The following is a 15,845-nucleotide window of genomic DNA, read 5'->3' as shown; positions in this document are numbered from 1 at the left end:
GTCTTTGGTTCAGTTTGGCCAGCCTGTCCCCATAAGCTCCATATTTACAGCCCTTGGCTGGCCCTGTGGGTCATGCTGCCTGTGCCCCCAAAAGTGTGAGGAGTCAGCCAGAGCAAGCTGGGGTGTAGGGTGGGGGAGCAGGCTTCTCATAGTGGGTTCCAGCGGCCTCAGGACTTTGCAGGACCTGTGTAGGGTGCGAAGGGGGAGCCTTGGTTGCAACAAGCTGGAGCTGGCGTCAGCTTTTAGAGGAGCAGATTTTCCCGCAGTGTCAGGGGTTGGTGTGAGGATCAGCCCCTTGCTCTGGTCTCCCTTGGCCTTTCGTTGCTCTGCAGACCTCTCTGTTCAGGCCACATTGGGCCTGATTGCCACCCTGTGATTTTAAAAGCCTGTGTAAAGGGCACCTGGTGAAAATAATAGATGGGTTTTATGTTTTGAGCAGGCGCTTCCTTTCAGAACAGAAACGGGGTATGGTTCTTCCTGGGATGAGCAGGGAAGGAGGAACAGTCGTGAGGGCATGTTGGAGGCGCCCACTCCGTGTTGGGAGCTCTCTGGTTGTTTCCCTGTGTGGCTCTCACTGCCCCATGCCAGGGCAGGGTGGGAAGCAGGGAGATTTTAGGGCTGGCTGGCAGATAGTCCTCCTAAATAGACCCTGACCTGGTGGGTTTGAGATCTGTGTCCCTGCCATGGCTCTCCCACCCTTCTAGTCAGAGAACTTCTCACCATTGCAGTTACATGCAGTCCCTGTGAGAAGGCCAGAGCTTCCCATGTGCAGCTCGTTGTCTGGGCCTGGGTCCTTGATAGCACAGAGGTTTCTATTGTGGCCTGGTGGCAGTGCGGGCTGACCTGTGGGGTTGAGGAGGCGGGACCTGGGGCCTCACAGTGGAGCTATTCAGGGGCTCTGCCCTGATTCCTGCTGTTTCCCATTGTAGGTTTTTTTTGGGGGGTGTGGTGGGAGGGGACTAGAAAAGGAGGCGAGGGGGAGAGGGAGTGGTCAGTGCAGCTATTGTTGCTGGTAGCAGGAGCCCATTATGCTTAATAGAGGTCCATTTGCAGAGAGCCTTGAGCCACTCCAAGGCCCATGATGTGTTCTCAGATTCTAGTTTCTGCCTCTGTCAAGATCCCCCTTCGCCCTTCTCAAGTCCCTGTGCTTGCCTGGAACACCTCTAGGTAAGAGTTCTGAGCAGCTGGGCAAGGAGCAGGAGTGGCCGGTGCCAGGCTTGTCGGCCACCTGCCCACTGCTTTGGGGAGTGAGTTCTGCCCAGTCTTCCTGGCCCAGCTGTGCCTTTGGGTGGGGGCCAGGCACGTGCCTGGGTTGCTGTTAGTCTCCCAGGCCCCCTACTTTCTTTGTGCCTCAGTGCTCAGCGCAGTGTCCCCTGTTCTCACGCGAGCACTCAGCTGCTGAAAAGCCTGTGTGCTGGCAGCTCAGCCTGCAGCCACCCCCGCTGCAGGAGCCACAGCCATTTTCCTTTGTTCTGCCATCTCCGGGCTCTTGAATCTCAGGCTGGCAGCGGGCAGCAGGCAGCCAGCACACAGTGCCGGCGGAGTGGAAACCCTTGTGACATGAATCTGCCCACTGAGCCAAAGGCATGGCAGCCCCGTGACTGCACCCCTAATTCCTCTGGCTGTACCCCTGTCTCCCAGCCATGCTGAGAGAAGCACAGTCTCCCCTCTTACTGGATCACAAAGATAGTGACACCTACAGTGGGAACAGAGAGAAGTCTCACCTGTTTTGGGCCACCGAGGGTGCACACTAAAGAGAGAGCGAGTTAGCCTCCAGGTCTTCGGCAGAAAAAGCCACTCCGAGGCACAAAGGATGCTCGTTCTTAATCTCCTGGTCCTTGTTGAAAACAGAGGCAGGATTGGTTGAGAATATTTTTTATTTTGGTCTCTGTGGTTGTGAGGACTTTTCTCTAACTGAGGGGAACTGTCCCCTGCTCCTTCATATCTGAATCTCTCCTTTCTCTCCCCAACCACTTTTTGGTGGGCAAAATGAGCATTCTCTCTGAGGGTGCAATTTTAGCTCTGTGTGGGGTTGCAGGCGGGGTGAAGGCCACTCTCACCCACTGTCTGACTTCTCTATCTGAGGTGTGCCCGCCCCAACCCATACTGTCTCCTTTCTAAACCACAGCCAGAATCTGTAAGGCACCTGCCTTTGAAATAGAGTTGTTTTGTATAGAACTCATAACTCCCACTAGTTTTCATGTGTTTAGCGTTTTATCTTACCCTTTCAAAACCCATCCTGGCTGTCTTATTTGATTCTCTTATCAGCCAAGTCTTACAAATCAGGAAGGAAGCCTCAGCCCCAGATAGGGTTGCACCTTGGAGTGTCCTCATTTTATTTTATTTTTTGACATGGAATCTTGCTCTGTTGCCCAGGCTGGAATGCAGTGGCATGAGTATGGTTTAGTGTAGCCCCGGCCTCCCAGGCCTAAGTGATCTTCCTGCCTCAGCTTTCCCAGTAGCTGAGACCACAGGCACGTACCACCATGCGCAACTAATTTTTTAAAAATTTTCATAGAGACAAGCTCTTGCTATGTTGCCTTGGCTGTTCTCGAACTCGTCATCTGGGTTCAAGCTGTCCACCTCAGACTCCCAAAGTGCTAGGATTATAGGTGTGAGTCACAGCACCCAGCCCTTATTTTAGCAAATGTTGTAGCACCTACAGGACTCAAAGCAAAAAGAGCTGGTGCTCACCTTGAAAGCCATTGAAACACAGATGCCACTTTGCCGGGGGAGGGGGGTGCGGGGGGGTGGGGTATGTTAACAGAAAAACCAAAGTCTCTAAAATATTTTAAAGAGGTTTATTCCAATCCAGTGAGTGTCTGTGGCCCGGGAAAAGCACTGTAGTCTCAAGAGGTCCAGGGAAAGGGTGCCTGAGGCTGTCGGATTACAGTTTTGTTTTACACATTTTAAGGAGGCAAAAGTTACAGGCAAAGGCATAAGTCAGTACATGGAAGATATGCATTGGTTAAGCCCAGAAAGGTGGGATATCGTGAAACGGGCTTACAGGTCATAGGTGCGTTCAGAGATTCTTTAGTTTGCAATTAGTTAAAGGAGTAAAGCTTTGTCCAAAAATTTAGAGTCAGCAGAAAGGACTGGTAAGATAAGGAAGTCCATTAACCAATACACTGGGTTACAGCAGTGGGGTGAGTGACTTAACCCTTGTCTGTCATGGCCTTCGATCCTCTTTATATTTCGATATCTTATTGTCACGAAGAGTCTTGTTTCTTAGTCTTAATGATCTCTGTTTTAATATTAATGATGGTCAGTTGTTGTGTCTAAATCCCGAAATGGAGGAGGTATGTAATGAGGCCTTTCCAGCCTCCCTTCTCGTCGTGGCCAAGAGCTGTTTTTCAGGTTTCTCTGGGGTCCTCGTGGCCAAGAGGGTTTGTTTAGTTGGTTATGGGGCTTAGAATTTTATTTTTAGTTTACAGGTTGTTGGACCCAAACAAGACTGGGAAAGTCACGATCAAGGCAGCTCAGTGTTCTTTCTGGGAAAAACACATGAATGTAGAAGCTGGGGTTTGAATTTTGGCTTCCTGGATGACCTCGGCGGGTCACTTCCTGGGGTGCAGATTCTGACTGGAAAATGGAAGTGTTGCTTAGAGGAACTTCGGGAAAATTTTAGCTGTAACCCTTGGAGTTCTGTGACTCTAACTCCAAAATGGTTGGTCACGACCTGGAATCTCTCTTGCCAACTCAGGATCCTTTGGAAGAAAATGTCATCAGATGGAATTAACAAAGGGCCCCTCTTTTCCTGGGCGTTTCGAGCGGTGGTGATGATCACCTCAAAAGATGCCCGTAGTTTTCAAGTGGAAACCGATCCACCCGGAGCCCAAACACACACTCCCAGTTCTCAGGTGCTGAGTGTGGCCCCTGGAGCTCACTGATAAGTAGTCTTACCTTGGACCTTGCCTTGGCTTTTCTTGGAAATGGCACATTACTTTTGTTTATTAGTGTAGCCCCTCTCTTGTGAAGTGGAATCCAGGGAGAGGGAAGTAAAGCTTTTAATTTTGCCTCTTGCCAAAGTGAGGCCAAGCTCTTAAATGTAAAAACAAACTTGTTAAAAGTAAAAACGAAAACAATATCCCCATGCCTCTTTGAGGGTGGAGACTCGGTTTAAATTTTGCCTCTATTTTGTTAATAGGTTCTAGGAGACAAAATGTTCTTTTCCTGGTAACCTTTCAGGCTGTGTTTCTGGCCCTTTATCTGCCTTTCCTGGCCCAGCCTCCATCTTCTGGGCCCGCCAGCCCTAACCAGCAGTGTGTGCCAGGCCCCCCTGTGCCTGCTGCCCGTCTGACTTCCTCCCATTGTCTTCAGGGTACAGCCTGTGTCACTACTGCTGTAGGCTGTGTGTCTGCTGGGCACGACACAGGAGGGCGGTAGTCTTGGAAGAGGCAGGTCTCTATCATTTGGTTAGAGTAGCTTTTACAGCTGAGAAATGGGAATAAAAATAATCTGTGAGAATCCAGTGGGATGCACCAAAATCCCGAACAAATCCCAAAATTAAAGCATTTCTCCAGGGAAGCTGATTGCATCCTCGCAAATCAAGCACAATAAAGATGGGTGGCTTTCTTCCCATGACGTGCTTGAATGGTTGTTTTCCTTCTGTGTGTCAGTGTTACATCCTTACTATTCAAAGTGCCATCTACAGACCTGCTGATAGGCAGGATGGGCATCACCTGGGAGCTTACTGCACTGTAGAACCTTGGGGGCCTCCACCCAGATCGGCTGAATCAGAATTTGCATTGTTAACAAAGTGACCCAAGTGATTCGAATGCTCTTTTAAAATTTTTATTTTTTATTTTTTGTGAGATAGGGTCTGACTCTGCACTCAGTGGTACAATTAAGGCTTGCTACAACCTTGACCTCCTGGATTCAAGCAATCCGCCAAAATGCTGGGATTGCAGGCCCAAGCCACCGTGCCTGGCCTGAATGCACTTTCATGTTTGAGAAGCATAGCCTCAGCCAGCCGCACTGTCATGCTTGCGCCTTTGCTTTGTTAGTCTGTTTCGTGGTTTTGCAGTCTTCACCCGCTTGCTTTCCTGAAAGTTGCCGACTTTAAACAGGTTCACCAGCCCCGGCTCTGCAGTCCTTCCCCTCTGGGTGTGCAGTGTACAGCAGTTATTCCTCGGTGCTGGCGATGTCTTGGGAATGGAGCTAGATCGAGAAAGCCCCCTTGGCCCACAGCCCTGCTGTCGAGGTTATCTTTGGGGCATGGGGGTGGGGGTGGGGGATAACTGGAGCCCTCCTGGGTGAAAGGGCAGCCCTAAGCCTCCCTGGCCATCTGGTGCCACTCGCCCCGCCCTGTTCCAGCTGGAGAACAGGATCAGAATCAGGTCGTAAATGTTGTTTGCTTTTGGAAGAAACACAAAGCATTTTCTTTAAAGATGTTTTGGTGTATGTTGAAGATAAATAAATAGTCCAGAAGAGGGACTGTAAATTTGTATTTTATAGTAGTTTTGCAGCAGAAAACAGTTTGAGGTGGCTGTCCTGATTTCACTGTACTGCCTGCACAACCCCTGCATTCTGGCGAAGGTTGGGGCTTTGTGGGGAAGAGCTTGCGTCCCTGGGAATGAGACCCTGACTCTCCTGCTCAGCTACCCAAGGGGCCCCCTGCCTTTCTAGCTCTGTTTTAGGGGATGATCTGCTTTCTCCTGACTCTTGATTTCCTCTCAGCCTTTTCCAGTAGTTTCTCACCATTGATTTGCAGTTTAAAAAATTCTGCCCCTGCTTCCTCCTCTCTTTTGACATTCGCAAGGCACACTTAGTTTTATTTTTCCCCACTGGGCTTCACTTTTCATGGCTTCTTTGGAAAGGATTTTTGTTTGTTTGTTTTGTTTTAGCTCTGTAAATCTTTTTCCCCCGGGCTGGGGGAGGCAGGCCTGGGGTGGGCTGGAAAGTGTCCCATCCTAGACTCAGAAGTTTTCCAGCTTGCCATCCTTTGAGGTGGGGTTTTTGTCTTAAAACACAGTATGGTTGTCCCTTGGTGTCCTGTCTCCAAGGGAGATTGGTTTTAGCCCCCGCACTTAGTAGTATTTGCATATAACCTATGTACTTCCTCCCATATACTTTAAATCATCTCTAGATTACTTATAATAACTCATACAATGTAAATGCAATATAAGTATTATATAATTTAAAGCATTTGTACTTTTTTTTTCTTTTCTTTTTGAGACAGAGTCTTGCTCTGTTGCCCAGGCTGGTGAGCAGTGGCGCATTCTCAGCTCACTGCAACCTCCACCTTCCAGATTCAAGCAATTCTCTTGTCTCAGCTTCCTGAGTAGCTGAGACTATAGGCGTGCGCCACCAGGCCCAGCTAATTTTTCTGTTTTAATTAGAGACGGGGTTTCACCATATTGGTCAGGTTGTGTTGAACTTCTGACCTCAGGTGATCCACTCCCCTCGGCCTCCCAAAGTGTTGGGATTACAGGTGTGAACCGCTGTGCCCAGCCTTTCCTGAATATTTTTGATCCTGGTTACTTGAATCTGTGGATATATGGAAGACCGACAGTATATTCTAGCTGACTGTGCAATTTTGTGTACAAAGATTTTTAAGCATCTTATAGCCATAATTTTTATGCCTTTCAGGCATGGAAACAGAGAATGAGGAGCAAATATAATTCTAAACTCTCTTATGTAGTGTCTTTGTGACCTGTGCAAAGAGAACACTTCAAATCTACATTAGGCATGTAGGTCAAATCCCTGCAGCCTACTGGAACAGCTCCTGTAACAGCCAGCCTTTAAAGACCCAGTTATTGGAGCAAAGTTTATTTCTTACCAGGAACAGGCCACTCATCACTTGGAAAATGTGGTGTTCAGGAGTGGCTCCCTCCCCGACGGTGTCAGCCCTGCAAGGATGACCATGCTGGTTTTGTCTTGGTATCATCATGCAGGTCCCAGCCTGGAGCTGGGGATACACTGAAGGCTCTGTTAATCATCTTCATTGGAGGGGCAGTCTTGGGGTGACAGAGTTGCCTGCTGCCAGGTTGGGTTGTAGTGTGTTCCTCCCTATCTTCAGGCACAGCTCTCGATCCCAAACTGGGGAGCTTCTGTATGTGCTGCCCTCATCTAGTACACATTTAAAACAGCTGCTCTAGGGAGCATTTCCTGACCAGCTTGCCACCACCACCACCACCACCACCTCCTCCTCTCTGCCCTCCAGCACCTATTTGACTACATTTAGTGAAGGGGGTCATGTTCTGAGTCCCCTGAGTCAGGCACAGGTCCCACTCTGAGTTGGAGTTGGTCTCCACGGCCTCATTCTGGGTGTCTTGCATGCAGCAGTGCCCTGAACATGTAGAAACAAGTCTTCAGGTGCTTGTCTCCCACAGCAAAAGCCTTTTTACCCCATGGGCTTGGCAAGCGAGCCTGTGCACTGATGGATTGCTGGGTGGGTTGCTTCAACCTTGCTGATCTCGGGAGGCCACAGGGCACAGCCCAGTCCTCCTGAAGTCTGGAGGCACAGCACCTTGGCGTGGGTTCTTGTTCATGTTGGGAATACTAGTGTAGATTGAGCCCAGACTCTCCACATTTGTTTGCAACTGGGTGAGGAAGAGGCTCTGATGTGCTCTTACCAGGGGCGTGTAAAAGGATGCTGTGTATAGACATTTCTTGTGGACTTAGATTTTCAGAAACAGGCCTGTCATGATGATCAGGGTATAGGGCGTGTGCACCAAGCCTGCCTTGGCCTAGCATCCTCCCGTGAGTGGGCAGCTTCACCTTCAATGGCAGAGGGAAGTAGGTTGGGACATCAACTTGGAAGCCAAGGTGCCAGGCCTCCTTTTGCCTAGCCATTTGAGAAGTGGGGGTGGGGTGGGTGGCAAGTGTGGGTGACCAGGCCCTGCCTCACATGGGTGGGCAGGTGTTGCCCTGAGGCTGCTGGTGCAGTTGAATGAGCTGCCTGATGAATCATTCTGAAAATCTCTAATGGGTGCTGGGCGTGGTTGCTCATGCCTGTGGTCCCAGCACTTTGAGAGCCTGAGGCAGTAGGATGGCTTAAGCAGGAGTTTGAGACCAGCCTGGGCAACATAGGGAGACCCCATCTCCCTATGTAGCTGGAACTGCAGGTGTGCACTAAAGCGGGAAGATCACTTGAACCCAGGAGGTCAAGGCTGCAGTGAGCCGTGACGGTGCCACTGCACTCCAGCCTGGGTCACAGAGTGAAACCCTGTCTCAAAAACGTAAAAGTGAAAATCTCCAATGGGGCCCAAGGCCTGAATGTTTTGTTTGCTTTTTTTTTTTAAAGAAGGACCACAAACTCTGTGTTTGAGTTACTTGATGCCAGTTATTTTGTAGAATCTCCCTTAATTTAAGTTTGTTTGTTGTTTCCTCATGGTTAGATGCAAGATTTGCAGTTTTGTCAGGAATACTGCAGAAATGGTGAGTCCTGGGTACATCCCCTTGGGAGGCACATGATGTGGGTCTGAGTCATTACCGGTGATACTAACAACGATCACTTGCTTATGGTGACGTCTGCTGGGTTTCTCTCCTCTAGCTTACTGTTTTGTTCTTTTGTGAGTGTCCTGTGGGGAGATACTTTGAGACTATGCAAATACAGTATGCTATTTCACATCAAACTCATCACTGGTTTTAGGACCCATTGCAGATTCTTGGCACAGTCGGTTGTTTCTGTCATGGGTGTCGAATGCGATGATTTAATTCCATGATTCCTCCTACATTTATCATTTAACTATACGGAACTGCTGTAGCTATGTATCATTGTGCTACACAGAACTTTTCCTTCTCTCCTGTTTGTTTATCTCTCTGTGTGTATTAGAATGGGCTCATGAATTCTTATTTTATTCAATGAGTTAAAATCCATTGTTATTATTGTTTATTTTGCCACTCAGATTGTTCCAGATTTGGCCAGTGGGGGCTTTTTCAAGCTGCTGTGAATGACAGCTCTTCAAAACATGCATTTCCAGGCCTATTACAGTTCTGTTGAACTAGTCGCCATAAGATTCTGGAGGCAGCTCCTTGAGCCTTTCTGCTGTCCTGTGGAGCGTGGCATCAGCCGCACTAGGCCCATGGTTTTTAGTGTGCACCTTGTGAAGTCTCCCTTTCCCCAGCCACCTGAAGATAAAAGTGTCCTGCTCTGCCTGCCTCTATGTTGGGTTTCTGGGTCAGAGTTTCTTTGAACAAAGCCTCCTGTAGCTTAAAAAATAATAAAAATAGTAAGCTTGGAAGTCACTGGACTAGGTGACCTCCATTCCAGGCCCAGTGCTTTTCCTGCTGAGGCCTCCCCTGACCCACATCCACCCACTCTGCTGCTTTCCTGATGACAGCACTGAGGTAGACAGAGGCCTCCTCTCACCAGGTTAATGAGGAGGCCCCTCGGTGTCCTGAAACTCAGCAGGTTTTGGGTTGTGGGTTTTTGGTGGTGGAAATTCATAGTGCTTCAGTCGCTAATATCAGGGTTTTTACAGGATGCCAGGCACTGAGACCCTCAGGCCCATTGGAGAGCCTAGTGGAGCTCAGGGCTGGGGCCCAGCCTCTCCTGTGCCTCCGCGTGGAGGCTGTCCAGAGCTGGCGGTCAAGGGCTTGATGACCTTGGAAGCCGGGGGCCCACCTTCCCCACACTGTGCCAGGGTAGTGTTTGTTACCCTGTGATAAAGTAGGGGATCCAGCCCCCTTGACATCGTGCAGCTGTGTAGTGACTTCCCACAGTAAAGAATCACACTTCTTCACCCCAGTGAGTGGTTGCTGCCACCATGGTGGTTTTTTTTTTTTAAATTACTTTTTTTTTCTCTTTTGATATAATCCATAGGTTCACATGCCACGGTGTCTAATTTTACAGTGTTTCTGGTGGCCCCTGGGTGTGGTGTTTGGGTTAATGAGGGAATGGATCAGGGATGTACATGGACAGTTCTGGCTCTAAGGGGTGAGTCAGAGGGAGCCGAGCCCCTCCTTCCACCCTCAGAGGGTGAGATTCTTGTGGGCAGCTGAGCAGCCTGCCCTGGCCTGCCTTAGTGATTCTCTCTCCTACTGGGGCACACTCCCTTTCATATTCGCCTGCCTCCTCCTAGGCTTCTCTCCCTGGGCCTGCCTGTTCCTTTGGCCTGTGAATGTTCCCCAGCACCTAGCGGGCTCTAGAGACCCCCTTCTTAGATGGTAGGAATGTCCAGGCCCCAGGTGCTACTGGAGGTGCAACAGGAACTCCACTTTCCTTGGGGGATGTGGCTGCCCTTCCCTGGGATGGGCCTGTGATCAGGTCAGAGGCCAGTTCTGGGAGCCTCAAAGGCCAGGTGGTGTTGAAGGATTGGCTTCAGAGAATGAGAGGGAAGGAGATAGCAAGGATAATTTGGCGGCATGGGGTGTAGCTGAGGATATGGGTGGCGGGTGTTGTCATTGTCAGTTGGGTCCTTAGGAAAAAGAGGGGCCAGAAGAGGGGTCGGGTTAGAAGTAGAGAGCTGGGTAAGAGACCTTCAGACCCTCCCTGTGAGGTCATGAGGAACTGACCTGTGCCCTCAGGAGGGGACGGGAGGGGAGAGGAGGGGAGGGGAGGGGAGGGGAGGTATTAGAGCGAGAGGGGTTTAGGAAAGCTCCTGAGTGTCTGGGTGGGTGAAGGCTTAGGGATTCCAGGTGGGGCCCCTTGGTCCATGCTCTGTCTGGTATTTGTGCCTCGTGCTTGTGTGGAAAGATGCAGATCTCTGGAACCGTCAGCAGAGTAGTGTTGGAGGGTTGTGAGGCATGTAATTATCCCATAGGAGGGGCAGACACTCCAGGGACGTCACTCTAGGGAAGCCTGGGGAGCTCGCAGTGCCTCTGTGCAGGGTCAGGCCACATGGTTTGGGCCTGGCCTTCCCAACACTCAGTTCACTTTTCTCCACTGTCGTGTCATCTGGCTTCCTTCCCTTGGGGCTTCTCTCCCCTCTTCCTCCCTCATGACCTTTTATTTATATATAAAAAATGAGCCTGTTGTCTCAGAGCTTCTCAAATTTTCATCTTATTCAGGATCTTAGTGAAATGCAGATTGAAGGGAATTGAGATTCCACATTTCCAGCAAGCTCCTGAAATGGGCATCATCCAAAGAGGGCAAGGTGGAATCAGGGGATGCCAAAGAACTGGAGGTAGAAGGAGACCCTGTTGGAGGGATGCAGGCAGCCATCCTCCCCCTCTGAAGGTCCCTGTGGGAGGAGCCAGGGGCCTGACTCCTTTGGGTGTGGGGCTGCCAAGCACTGGCCGGAGTTTAATCTGGATCCAAGATTAAACAGCTGGTTCTTGAGGGAGTTGTTGTGTTGCAGTGATGTTTGATAGAGCTAATCTGGCAATAGGAGAGATAATGAGCTTTTCTGTAAATCTAAAAGTTTTGGGCTGAGCGTGATGGCTCATGCTTATAATCCCAGCACTTTGGGGGAGACTGCAGAGGGAGGATCTCTTGAGCCAGGGGTTTGAGACTAGCCTGGGCAACATAGTGAAACACTATTTCTAAAAAAAAAAATTAAAAATTAACTTGGTATGGTGGTACACACCTGTGGTCCCAGCTACTTGGGAGGCTGAGGTAGGAGGACCATGTGAAGCTGGGAATTAAAGACCCTGTCTCTAAAAAGAGACAAAAAGTTTTAAGTTAAAGGTCCACTCTGTTCTGAGTTGATGTTCTTTTTCTGCCCCCTTTCCCCATCCTTTTTTTTTTTTTTTTTTTTTTTTGAGACAGAGTCTTGCTCTGTCCCCCAGGCTGGAGTTTAGTGGCGAGATCTTGGCTCACTGCAAACTCCGCCTCCCGGGTTCACGCCATTCTCCTGCCTCAGCCTCCCGAGTAGCTGGGACTACAGGCACCCGCCACCACGCCCGGCTAATTATGTTTTTGTGTTTTTAGTAGAGATGGGGTTTCATCATGTTAGCCAGGATGGTCTCGATCTCCTGACCTCGTGATCTGCCCGTCTCGGCCTCCCAAAGTGCTGGGATTACAGGTGTGAGCCACTGTGCCCGGCCTCCCCATCCTTTTTGTTGTTGTTGTTGAGACAGTGTCTCGCTCTGTCGCCCAGGCTGGAGTGCAGTGGCGCGATCTCAGCTCACTGCAACTTCTGCCTCCTAGGTTCAAGCAGTTCTCTGCCTTAGCCTCCCAAGTAGCTGAGATTACAGGCGCCTGCCACCACACCCGGCTAATTTTTGTATTTTCAGTAGAGACAGGGTTTCACCATCTTGGCCAGGCTGGTCTGGGACTCCTGACCTTGTGATTGACCTGCCTCGGCCTCCCAAAGTGCTGGGATTACAGGCGTGAGCCATGGTGCCCGACCTCCCCATTCGTTTTATACAGTCATCACTCCATTGTCCAAGGGTGTTTGATTCCAGGACACACCTCCTCCACGATGCCAAAATCCATAGATGCTCAAGTCCTTAATATGAAATGGTGTAGTATTTGCATATAACCTTCACATATTCTTTCCTAAACTTTAAACCATCTCCAGATTACTTAAAAATATCTAATACAGTGTGAAAGCTGGCTGGGTGCGGGGGCTCACGCTTATAATACAAGCATGTTGGGAGGCTGAGACAGGCGGATTGCTTGAGCCCAGGGGTTCGAGTCCAGCCTGGGCAATATAGTGAGACCCTGTCTCTTCAAAAAATTTAAAAATCAGCTGGGCATGGTAACACACTCCTATAGTCCTAGCTGCTTGAGGGGCTGAGGCAGGATTGCTTGAGCCTGGGAGGTCTAGGCTGCAGTGAGCCAAGTTTGCACCATTGCACTCGAGCCTAGGTGACAGAGCAAGACCCTGTCTCAAAAACAAAAGTAAATGCTATGGAAATAGTTGTTTACTGTATTTTTTTTTTTTTTTTTGAGACGGAGTCTCACTCTATCGCCCGGGCTATAGTGCAGTGGCGTGATACCGGCTCACTGCAAGCTCCGCCTCCCAGATTCACGCCATTCTCCTGCCTCAGCCTCCCGAGTAGCTGGGACTACAGGCCCCTGCCACCACACCTGGCTAATTTTTTGTGCTTTTAGTAGAGACGGGGTTTCACCATGTTAGCCAGGATAGTCTCGATCTCCTGACCCCGTGATCCACCTGCTTCGGCCTCCCAAAGTGCTGGGATTGCAGGCGGTTTTACTGTATTTTTTACTTGTATCTTTTTTTTTCCCCCCAAATATTTTTCATTCCCAGTTAGCTGAATCCATGGATACAGAACTGTGGTTGCAGAAGGCTGCCTGTATTAAATCTCACAATTTCTGTAGGTCAGAGGCCCAGGCCCAGCATAGCTCAACTTATTCCCTCCTTAGGGTCTCACAAAGCCCAAATCAAATTGTTGGCAGGGCTGTGCTCCTCTCTGGAGGCTCTAGGAAGGATTCACTTCCAGGCTCATTCAGGTTTTCAGCAGAGTGCAGTTTCTCGCTACAGTAGGACTGAGTCCTTGCTGACTATCAGCCAGGGCTACTCTTAGCCTTTAGAGCCCCTCACTGGTCCTTGCATGTGGCCCCTCTACTCAGATCCAGCAACAGTGCATCAAATCCTGCTGCTGCTTCTCTGCCTTCCTCTTCTGCCCTCAGCTGGGAGGAAGCTGTGCTTTTAAGGGCTCATGTAATTACATTGGATTGCTCAGATGATCCCCCTATGTTAAGATCAGTTGATTAGTAACCTTAATTACATGTGCCAAGTCTCTTTTGCCCTTTCTTTTGTGTAATAATAGACTTTACTTCCTGATTTTTTCACTTTGCTGAATAAAAAGGTGGCAATTAAAAATACTTTGAAATCTTCCTAGAGGTCTTCTGGGTAAAAAATAATGGTCTGAGTAGACACATCTGATTTTGCTTTCTCCTAAAACCCCACATAAGATAAAGGGAGTTGTAAAAAAGAAATCAATGCATGAGGACAGGGAGAATGAGAAATAAAACAACAGCAAGAAAAATTTTGCAAGCAAAGAGTACATGAATGATTCGGTTTATAATGTAGGAGTGGAAGGCATGAGACTTTTTGGTGGGGGGAGGGGAACGTGGGCATCAGAGGTTGCTGAGTACAAGAATAGTTTGAAAGCAGCTGATGCAGTTATATCCTTCGATCCCTTTCCTTCCACCATGATGCTGGGTGTTGGCCTCTCCGACTTTAGCTGCATGTTGCACATTTCTGCAGAAGGAAAAACCAAGGGCCTAGGAGCCTCCAGGTATTCTTGGGAGTTAATATAGAGACCACTTCCATTCTCTAGTCTTCTGACCCCTTTTAGCTTCTAGAACATTGACAGCCAGGCCCTTAGAGATGAAAAGGGTCCTCACTGTGGAATCTAACCAGCCTAAGATGGGAAAACAATACAAATGATGCTCACAGCAAGGATTTCCCAGCAAATGACCCAACCAGATCATCCTAGACAGAAACTTAGCTGCCCAGGGACTCAGAGCTTCTAGCTAGTTCCTGAGTCATTCACTCTTAATCATGAGGACTGCCAGGGATTACTAGATGGCTAAAGAAAGTGCCTAATGAAGGAAAGCAAAAGAAATGAAAAAAAGCAATTTGAAAGGAAGTCTGTTTGGAGAAAAGAACATTTTGAAAAAAATTATTATATCCATGAAATAAGAACAGGATACAATAAAAAGGAACAATTAGAAAACAAAGTTATCTGAAAATTAAAAAAAAATAAGGGCAGAGCAAAAATATCAGTAGTATTATTAGAAAATAAAGTTCAGGGAGTCTTTCAGAAAATAGAGCAAACAAATGAGGAGGTGAATAATAAATAACGCAGAAAAGGTAAGAAAATTAAAGCATCAGCCAGGCTTCCCACATCAATTGATGGGAGCTAACCGAAAGGGAAAACAGAAGAATGCAGGTGGCAAAATCATTGAGGAAAATATTGCCTGAAATAGGTTATTAGCTTCTCTATGGAGGGGCCTATGGAATGTTGAGCCAAGTAGAGGAAGGCAGACCAAACTAGTACCCTCAAACGTCAATATGCTCGGGAGAAAGGGGTGATACACAAGTTACACAGAGAAAGAAACAGGTCAAGTACAGAGATCAGAAATCTGAGTGGTTTTGGGCTTCTCGATACATCTGAATATAGGAGGTAGGGGAGTGATGCCTTCATCATGCTCAATGAAATTGATCCCCAGCCTAGAACTCTGCACACAGCCAAACTCATTCAAGAGTGAAGGGATCCTGTAATCCCAGCACTTTGGGAGGCCTAGGCAGGCGGATCACTTGAGATTAGGAGAGTTCGAGACCAGCCTGGCCACCGTGGCAAAACCCTGTCTCCATTAAGAATGTAAAAATTAACTGGGTGCATGCCTGTATCCCAGCTACTCCAGAGGCTGAGGCAGGAGAATCTCTGGAACCCAGAAGGCAGAGGTTGCAGTGAGCTGAGGTTGCGCCAGGGCACTCTAGCCAGGGTGAAGGAGTGAGACTCTGTCTCAAAAAAAAAAAAAGGAAGGTAGAATAAAAATGTTTCAGACATACTGGATGTGAAAAACTTGCCTTTCACATTGAAGGATTTCTCCATGAAGATGAACAAAGACCGGATCTTCTTTAGGGTGTATCCCAAAAGATGTAAAGGGAATTCTGTGCATTGGTCCAGATGGAAGGACCTCCGAAGGCCCCAGGAGGATTTCTTTTTGAAGAAGAAATACGAATAAAACATCAGATGTGAAAAAACTCACTAAGAGTAGATTTAGACAACTGATATCAAAATTTCAGTTAAAAATTGATAAATTCATAGAAAATTAAGCAAAACAAGAAGTTGTATGGGAGAAGAAATGAAATCATGTGTTATCTTGCTCACTCTGATAGCTCACATGGTCATAATAAGGTCAGCTATGAAAATTACTCCAGCCAGCACTGCAGTTTAATCAGTGGAGAGATTGGAAAGGACAAGCGTGAGGGGTAGCTTGCAGGGAGAGGGATTTGTGGGGAGTAAATGGTTAAGTC

The 15,845-nt window shown here is 48.5% G+C and overlaps 1 protein-coding gene across 3 annotated transcripts in view; it reads left to right on the top strand.

Moving 5' to 3' along the window:
• TSPAN14 (tetraspanin 14) overlaps positions 1-15,845 on the top strand; it is a 65,470-nt gene that overhangs the window by 9,957 nt on the left and 39,668 nt on the right. Inside the window, exon 1 of one of the 3 annotated variants that reach the window (XM_050803522.1) lies at positions 7,872-8,382. The exons of 1 other annotated variant lie outside the window; for it this stretch is intronic. In XM_050803522.1, the coding sequence (XP_050659479.1) occupies positions 8,343-8,382 (40 nt within the window). In that variant the 5' untranslated portion in view covers positions 7,872-8,342. Of the gene's footprint in view, positions 1-7,871; positions 8,383-15,845 lie in introns of those variants that run through there. One more of the 3 variants, XM_050803520.1, reaches the window with a different exon arrangement.

Source organism: Macaca thibetana, chromosome 9 (assembly GCF_024542745.1).
Source record: "Macaca thibetana thibetana isolate TM-01 chromosome 9, ASM2454274v1, whole genome shotgun sequence".
Classification (NCBI taxonomy): domain Eukaryota; kingdom Metazoa; phylum Chordata; class Mammalia; order Primates; family Cercopithecidae; genus Macaca; species Macaca thibetana.
The sequence above is the reverse complement of the archived record's forward strand: the minus strand, read 5'-3'. Positions and strand labels throughout refer to the sequence as shown.